The following is an 8,945-nucleotide window of genomic DNA, read 5'->3' on the forward strand; positions in this document are numbered from 1 at the left end:
AGATCATGACCTAGACCCCCCTAAAGTTGATAAGATATTGGTACAGATAATAAATGTATGTGTGTGAGAGTCAATCTTGTATTACTTTCCATAATGTTAACATATTTTCATAGGGTAGCAAGTAAACCTTGAGATTTGCCGGTGCAACTGAATGAAGAAATGGCTGCCCGGTTGTAGAAAACTCCATTCCAGGATTTCAGGAAAGCTTTCTGAGTGACACATTGACATCATTGGAGGCGTGACTAAGGATGGAGGCGGGGGCTCAGCGCTGAAATGCTGCTGTGCAGAGCTGGAATTACTCTGTAACAGCAACAGTAAAGCCATAGCAGATTGCAAAGTGATAGCAGCAGACAACAGTGAGCAACTGGTGTCTATACTGGTTGGGTTGAAATTAGCTCCAGTTACTTCAAATGTGCTTTGGGAAGCAGTTTTTAATCTTTGTATTAGGTAAGCATAAGCAGAGTTCTTTACTCTCCTTTTTTGAAGACGTTTAAGAACCGATCAGGTGCTTAATGTTTGTTCTTGTACTGAAGGGGTCTCTTTAATTTCTTGTTTTAAGGTCTAAGCTTAATGGTTGCTTTGCCAGATGCAAATAACATTTGTATTATGAACTGAAATGCTGTTTTACTGCTAATACTTTCATAGAGAGCATAGTGATGGACTTTTATTTGCCTCTTTGCAGTTTAACTCTGCAACAAGTTAACTTCATGAAATGCTTATATACGTACTATGCTGAATTATAGGCAGAAGAGCATTCTCTTGAATTCTCTAGTAAAATAGGTAAAGCCAGTTATAATTTGCTGGCAATTGTACAACTTCCAGTTAAGTAATTGTGCCATCCTTGAATTGTCGGTCTTGCTTAATGCAGAGATTTCTTTCTTGCGTGCTGGAACGTTGTTTGCTCCACTTGAAATGCCAAGGAGTTTTAAAAGCACTTCATGCAAGAAGTTTGTGTCTAGAGTTGCATTATATTTTAGTTTTCTGACTGAGATGCTGACTGTGTTCCAAGCCTGTCAATCAGTCTGCAACAGCAACAGCAAGCACATGGCAGTTTGCAGAGAGCTCTGAGACAGAGCCATTGCTTTCTGCCTCTCCCTTGCTTGGAAGTAGTTCCAGTTATTGTAGATGTGGCTTGAAAATAAGTGTCTCTTCATTATTATCTTTTCTTTTCTTTTTTTGTTCTAGGCATTCTCATTGCACTTTGGCTGCACGGAGGTCGGAGAGCTTGCAGCAGGACCATGTGGTGAAGCAAAGCTGGATTCCGGGACGTTGTGCACCACGCAAGTTCAGTGTGGAGGGCTCGTGTGACTATCCCAGTCAGAGAAGGGAAATAAAAGTCGAAGTCGGTGGAAGAAAGGAGGAATCCTGTATTCCTTGCTCTTTTGTATCTTGTTGGAGATCTTCACGTTGCTGCTACTGCAAGTAACTCTGTAGCTGCTTCTGCTCCTCGGCGTCTGCAGGCAGCAATTGTGCCTGCATCTTGCGATTTTTATCCTCCACTAGCTTGAGATGAAGTATTTGCAGCAGGGGCTTGATTGTCGTCACCTATAACAGGAGAGAGAGAGACAGACTTGCAGCCGGAGAAATTGCTTCCTTCGGAATCCCACCACCGAGTGATTTACTTCTCTCAAGAGAATTGTGCCCACTCAATGAACAAGTGAGTTAGGGTAACGCAACCGTTGAATGTTTGTTTCTTTGAGCGGGGGGAGGGGGGTAGAAGTGGATTTCCCTCCGCTCGGTGCATAGGACTTGGTGATCTCTGTGTGCTTTGCAGAGAGGAGAAAATACGGAAGAATTATCCTCTCCAACCAAAAGAGGGCTGGAAAAAAAGAGTGGGGGGCCACAGTCTCCTCTGAGAGGGAAACGAAACCCACCCTTCTCCAACATTTAATGCTTAACAGTTGCGCTGCCCTATGGATCTCCAGTGTGGTGGTTTTAAATGGATTTCCCATTAGTGACTTCTTGGAAATAAGTAAGTCCTTAATTACGTTCACGTTCTTACTCAGCTGGGTTAAAACGATGGGTTCTGCCTGCAGCCGCCGCCTTTTGCACGTGTCGAGTTGGAGGAGTTAGCAGGTGCCGTTGCATTTCCCCCCTTAATCTTGTGGGCCAGGGGAAGGGGAGATCAGGCTGCTCCCAGCCAGGTGCTGGTGCTGAGGTCCAACTTAGGCTCATGTGGGCCTGTGGTTTTTTTTTTTGTTTGTTTTTAAACTGACGTTCAGGGTTATGTTTTAATCCTGGGGCTCTGAACTTGCTCTGGCCAGGGAGCAGGCTTGAGTGTGCAGAGGGGCGGGGCGGCTGGAATCAATGGCTTAGAGATCCTTGCAAACCTGGGCTGTGCATTGCTAATGGCTGGGACCGGGTGGGGGTGGGTGTGTGTGTGTGTGAAAACCTTGTGCCCCAGTTAGCCCGTAATGATCGCGGGAGAAGAGTGGTGGGAAGCCGCGGTGTAGGTCCTTCACCGGAGGTTGGTTTTGATCTGTGGTTAAAAGGACACTCTGCCAAGGGACTAGTAGGCTAAACGCGGGGTGTGTGGAGCGGAGAAGGGGTCCTTTCAGTGTCACAGTCTGACAGTCCTGGGAACGGGGGGGATGTTTAAAGTGAGACCTTAAGCGCTTCATTGAAACACCTAGCAAAATCCTCCATCCGGGCAGAGCTTTCTGAAAACTGCACTCATGAATCCAAAAGGAGAGAGCTGTCCTCCAATTCTGGGTCGGGTTTGGCAGGGCAGTGGAGGTCGGGAGGTTAAAATGATGGGATAAGAGGAGAGAAACGTTCCCCTCCCCCTCCTTTCCCCCTCCCTCAGAAAGCCCACAGGGGAAAAAAAAACCCCCCTGTGCACATAGCAGCACACCCAGACCTTTCAGTGCTGTGCTTGAAAGGCACAGGCAGAGGGAGGGGGAGCGCGAGGGAGGGAGGGCGCTGCCGCTTTAAGTATTGGAAAGTCCGCCCTCCTGAGGTAATGGTAACCTCAGTCTCTTCCCCTCCTCCTGCAAAAGGGGGGAAAAAGCCCTTGTTTTCATTCATAACTTTTTCCTCTTCCTTCCTCTCCGTCAACTATTTATTCATCGCTTCACTCAGCTCAGATTGCAGAGGGCGCAGCTCCACCACCGTAGCTTTAAGTGTGGCGATACTTTGCTTCCTTCCCCCCACACCTTTCTGTGTATCAAACAAGAGCAAGTTAAAACGCAGCATGCAGATGATTGTAGAATTTATTCAGACGGGGATGCTGTCTTTTTGAAGCTGATCCGGGAGGAAAAAAGGGGGGCAGTCGGGGAGAACTGGAGAACTGGTTTGGAGGAAATGCTGACATACTGTACATTGTGCTAAAATCTGCAGTGGTTCTGAGCTTGGGCACAAAAAAATGGGATCTTACACTTTTGTTTGCTTTACCTTTTGGAAAAAGTAATTTTTAGATCTTATTTGCAGTGGGGGTATTTGGTTCTTTCCATCAGAAACTATTATGTGGTGTGCAGCTGCCTTTTTTTGTCTGTCTTTTTTGTAATTTGTATTGTCCGTCTGAGTGTTTTATTAATATTGCATTTTTTTCAGAGATGGCACTTGTCCTACTCTTTTAAAAATAGTGTAATCATTCTTCCCCTGAAAGTCCCACTTTTGATCTCTGCAGCTGTATGTCTTTCCCTTTCTGTGTTCATTCATCCCTAGCACTTTGTGTGCTCATATTAAGACTTATGAAAAGAAGAGCCTTGTTATGTGGGATGAATAAAGACTGACTGAATAGGGGTGGGGTTTTGTAATCTTAAAACCCTAGGTCCTACACAGGTGATATTTAAGCATAAAAGGAGACCTTTGGCCTCTGGTTTGTTTAATGCTTTCTATGCCCCAGTGTAAATTTGAGATAAGTAGTTAGTAGTTTTTTTTTTTCCAAATTCTACAACTGCCTATTGAAGCAGTGTCTCTTAACAGGATTTCAGTGTACTTTTGCTCTTCTCCTCCCCTGTGTATTCATCCTCTCTCTCCTTTTTCTTTCTTGAATTGGGAATATCTCCATGTCAAATATGCTCTGGATATGCAAGACAAACTTACTTTTTCCAGGGTTATTGGATAAGTTGATTTGGCATGTATTCCAGACTGAAAAAGGAAAAACATGATTGTATGCAATTTTACTTTTTTGTGGGGCTGGGGGGAGTAAATCTTCCGTTAGCTGTTGGTGCAGGAAAGTAAATGTTTGTTTTCCCACGATGCTTTGTGATCACTACAATGATGTATAAACAATCTGCCCTCCTTGCCTCCTCCCCCCCATTACATTTTATATAGGTACAGCCCCTTTGCAGAATTGTCCAAATCAACATTGCAATAGTCTGTGTCAGTAACTTGAGATAAAAAGATGTAAAAATGAATAAATAGCTCCAGTTACATTTGTTTTATTTTTATCTATCTTCCAAAATTAGTCTGAAGAGCTTTAATTAAAATTTTTTTCCCTAGAGTAGCTTGTGAAAACTGAGATGTATTTTTTAATTTATTTTTTCATGAGAAAAGGTACATGAGAAGACATAAATGTGTTCCAGTTTTATTTTACTACCTCATCTCCCCACACACCCAGCCCTATAGTCTCAAAACACTTGAGAGCTGTTGTATAACATGTTGTTATTTACATCTGGTGTCTTACTTTAATAACGAGTTTGTTACATTATTTGGAACCTGTGAGCTTTCTACTGGGAAATATCCTTCAGTTTCCGACATTTTTGTCGGATTTACTTAGGGATTTCTTAATGGATGCATGTTTCGTTTTAAAGATGGATCATAAGCTTAAGGCAAGGGCAGGTACTGGAGTACATTTATGATACAGCATTCACAGACTGACAGAAAAGCAAGAGTTTGTGCAAATTTCATTATGCAGAATATAAATCTGATACCTGAATGAACAGTATCTAACTTGATTTGGAGTACTCAATATTACTGTTGCTGATCTGTTCAGTAACGAGAGAGGCATTTATTTCCCATACCTTGCCAACTAAGCATACAGGTTAATACTTCCTTTATTTGTTTTTAATGGAAAAAGTTCTGATTTTAAATGGCACAGGGTCTCCTCTTACATTCCACATCTGTCATGCCAGACCCAGACTCCTCACCCTCTCTCCCTCCTTCCTTCCCCTTCCCCAATTGGCCTTTGGCCAGGTCTTCAGCATCGTTGTAATCCACTGCTGAAGGAGATCATTACCAAGTGGTTAGGGCAATTTGTGGCTTGCCATGACATTTTTATTTTTAAAAGCTTCCTGTGACTTATTCCTTTTTCACCTTTGATTTCTCTTTTTTTAAACTTTTTTTTCGCAGGATTTCAGATGCATGCCAGGTTCCCACTGAATGCCAGAAGTAGAGATCGCTACAGATGGAGCCCCAAAGTCAACATGGCAGTGGCGGTTCATTAGTTGTAATCCAGCAGCCTTCCTTGGACAGCAGGCAAAGGTTGGACTATGAAAGAGAAATTCAGCCGACAGCTATCTTGTCATTGGACCAGATCAAGGCCATAAGGGGCAGCAATGAGTATACCGAAGGCCCATCTGTGGTGAAAAAGTCTGGTCCCCGGACAGCACCAAGACAAGAAAAGCATGAAAGGACTCATGAAATTGTACCAATTAATGTGAATAATAATTATGAGCACAGACCCAGCCACTTGGGACCCGTGGCACACCAACATAACGCCAGGGCTCCTGTGTTGAGCAGATCGACTAGCACTGGAAGTGCGGCTAGTTCTGGAAGCAACAGCAGTGCTTCTTCAGAGCAGGGGTTGTTGGGCAGATCGCCCCTATCTAGGCCAGGTTCAAGCCACAGATCTGAAAGGACAATCCGGACGCAGCCCAAGCAGTCATCTTTGATGGTAGATGATCTGAAGGGTCCCTTGAAAGAGGACTTGACGCAGCACAAGTTTATCTGTGAACAATGTGGGAAGTGCAAGTGTGGTGAGTGCACAGACCCGAGGGCCTTACCTTCTTGTTTGGCCTGCAACAGGAAGTGCTTGTGCTCTGCAGAGAGCATGGTGGAGTACAGCACCTGCATGTGCCTGATCAAAGGGATCTTCTACCACTGTTCCAATGATGATGAAGGGGACTCGTATGCGGATAATCCCTGCTCTTGTTCCCAGGCACATTGCTGTTCTAGGTACCTGTGCATGGGAGCAATGTCCTTGTTTTTGCCTTGCTTGCTCTGCTATCCTCCTGCTAAGGGATGCCTGAAGCTGTGTCGAGGGTGTTATGACCGGATCAATCGTCCTGGTTGCCGATGTAAGAACTCCAACACTGTCTATTGTAAACTGGAGAGCTGCCCGTCTCGGAGTCAGGGGAAGCCCTCATAATTTTGGAGGGAGACTTCACTTCTTCAAACACTTGCTTTCAGGTTGTGGCTAGTTTTCTGTTGGTGTGGGGATTTACCCCCACCCTCCTTCCCTTCCTTCTCCACTTTATGTACCCAAGTTCTTTCCTTTGCACCCTTCGTATCCCCTCTCTCAACTCAGACAGGTGTGGAGTATTTTACTCAGTCATGTTTATTTCAGTCTTTGGTAAGCATGGACCGTGTGCCTGCGTTTGGCTCCTCAGCTTGACAGGGCCTCTTAGGTTTGTAAGTAATCAATACATGAAAGAGGCAGTGAGGGCTAATGGGCTTCTCTGCAGCCTTTGCTCTGCAAACAACTTCCCCAGTGTGTCCTTTTGTTCTCTGCAACTGTGTGTCTTTTTGGTTCCAAGAAATAATTCTACCTTATTTAATGAGCAAGCTGGATTAATCTTGAGGGGGTTGGAACCGTAGAAAATATAAGGCTGTCTTTTACTTAATACTGCTTTTCCCTCTGTTTCCCAACCCTCTTTGGAATTGTCTCAGTCCAGAGACTGGCCTGGCTGGTACATTTTATTTTATTTTTTTCTTTTAAATGTAGTTTTGGTTTTTACTTCACTATATAGATCTTCACATTGGAGACATTATGACTGCAATTTGTTCATCTGTTTCTCTTGCTTTCAAATCTGTGAAGGACATCACCCACTCCACCTCTTTCCCCATGTTTCTGTGGTCATTGAGATCCTTTTGATACTGATGTTAAAGTTGGTGTTTGCATATCTGAATAATTTTCAGGTGTCATTGAATTAAGTTACCTAAATTTTCCTGGATCTTTAACACTTCTCTTATTCTCTTGGTTAGTGAATTTAGCTCTGCCTTGTGCTTCATAACTTCAATGTGTTCCATGTTTTATTGCCTTAGCCACAAATTGTGGTCTTTTTTTTTTGTATATTTTATGTATAAAACACAAAGTTGAATTCTGACTATTTTTAAGACAAAAAGTCTGTTTAAAACTTTTTTTATTGTAAAGAATATTTATTATGTGAATCTCTATTATTTTATGATATTTATTGCAAAGGACTGTTTGAAAAATGTACTCATGTCTGAATATAACAAAATATCAATACTTAACAAAAATAAGGGTGACACAAAGAAAGTACATATGTTAACTATAATGCAGAAAATATATTAATTAATGAAAATGTCTCTTGAGTTTTTCATTTTAATATACTGGTAGGTTGTGTTATGATTTCCATGTCCATATTGCTATAAGTGTCTTGCTATTTTTTTTCCTCCTTGTGCACTGTCGGGGTGGTTGAATAACCAATACTGTGAAGACACTAGTATGTGTTCATCTTGTTTGCCTAATTCTGGTGTGGAAAATTCATTATCAAATGAGTTTTCACTATGAGATATTTAATAAAATTGAATGTGTGTAATTTGCTTGATGTTGCCAAGACGTTTAGGCCACATGTATTTATCAGAGCATTCTGGAAATGCAACTATAGACAAGGACCCCTCACTTGAATAATTCTTTTTGTATTGTTTTCTATAGAATATCAAATTAACATGCAGAAAAAGCAAGAGCAGAGGGGTAAAAATAGTCTTGGTGAAGTCTGTTCGCTCAGGAAACCTAAGTAGTTGTTTTTCCCTGTTGTAATTTGACTTTCCCAACCACAACTGACCTCCCCGTTCCTTCTAATTTAAACTCTCTTGAAAGTAATATAGGTGTCACAGCTATTTGCTGAATTCATTCATATTTAAGTGGTCAGAAATAGGCTTTGCATTAGGATTATGGAGAGTCTCCCACTTCCATTGGTGGGATTCAAGTCCTCCCTAATAGCAGAATCTAAGTAGCAGTATCAAGTATCAGAGGGGTAGCTGTGCTAGTCTGTATCCACAAAAACAATGAGGAGTCCGGTGGTGCCTTAAAAACTAACAGATTTATTTGGGCATAGGCTTTCGAGGATAAAAACCCCACTTTTTCAGATGCATGGAGTGAAAATTACAGATACAGGTGTAATTTTCACTCCATGCATCTGAAGAAGTGGGGTTTTTTACCCACAAAAGCTTATGTCTAAATAAATCTGTTAGTCTTTAAGGTGCCACCGGACTCCTCGTTGTTTAAGTAGCAGTGTATTGGCTTGGTATACTCTAAGTTGTGTTCATAATGTAGAAGGCCAGAGAAACGGCACATTTAAAAAACATAATTTCAGATTCAGGAGACTACATCAGACTTTGCAAATGAGTTCTCAAATTTTGTCGCTTTGGCTTCTAATTAAATTGTTTTATCAATATCCCCTCAGAATATAGAAAATTTGATTAGACTGGGCTCTTGTTATTAAGTGTATCAGCACTGACTTCCTCAGTGTCTTTTGTTGTTGGAGCCCTGGGTATAATAAGAAGTTTGTATAAAAGCTATAAGTCATTAAAATGTTGTTAGGAGTTGCATCTCTTGTTGAAAGAAGTGTGCAGCTTTTATGACAATAAAGTATACGGAATTATAACTTCTGGTTGACCAACAAGAATATGCTTCTCTTATAGTATAAAAGTGATAGTCCACTCTTGAGTGCACCAGCATAACCCCAGCACCGTACTGAGAAGTGACAAGTTTACATGATCAGATTTCTTAACAGATATTTGTCTGATGGCAACAT

The 8,945-nt window shown here is 42.0% G+C and overlaps 1 protein-coding gene across 5 annotated transcripts; it reads left to right on the plus strand.

The window, feature by feature from the left end:
• The first annotated feature begins 283 nt into the window (after positions 1 to 283).
• On the plus strand, positions 284 to 7,428 carry SPRY1 (sprouty RTK signaling antagonist 1). Of its 5 annotated transcripts, XM_084627211.1 has the most exons (3): positions 284 to 447; positions 1,186 to 1,657; positions 5,296 to 7,427. In XM_084627211.1, the coding sequence occupies exon 3, from the start codon at positions 5,351 to 5,353 to the stop codon at positions 6,311 to 6,313; it is 963 nt and encodes a 320-aa protein (XP_084483337.1). In that variant the 5' UTR covers positions 284 to 447; positions 1,186 to 1,657; positions 5,296 to 5,350; the 3' UTR covers positions 6,314 to 7,427. The 5 variants fall into 5 exon arrangements, with proteins under 5 accessions (XP_084483337.1, XP_084483338.1, XP_084483341.1 ...); XM_084627212.1 differs by lacking the exons at positions 284 to 447; positions 1,186 to 1,657 and adding an exon at positions 1,668 to 1,972 and having other exon boundaries at positions 5,296 to 7,428; XM_084627215.1 differs by lacking the exons at positions 284 to 447; positions 1,186 to 1,657 and adding an exon at positions 2,448 to 2,467 and having other exon boundaries at positions 5,296 to 7,428.
• The last annotated feature ends 1,517 nt before the right edge of the window (positions 7,429 to 8,945 follow it).

This window comes from Lepidochelys olivacea, assembly GCF_965140295.1.
Source record: "Lepidochelys olivacea isolate rLepOli2 genome assembly, chromosome: 4".
Lineage (NCBI taxonomy): Eukaryota > Metazoa > Chordata > Testudines > Cheloniidae > Lepidochelys > Lepidochelys olivacea.

What these genes read in the sequence shown, in the direction of transcription:
- SPRY1 (XM_084627211.1), top strand. Translation starts at nt 5,351, where the DNA reads ATGGAGCCCCAAAGTCAACATGGCAGTGGCGGTTCATTAGTTGTAATC.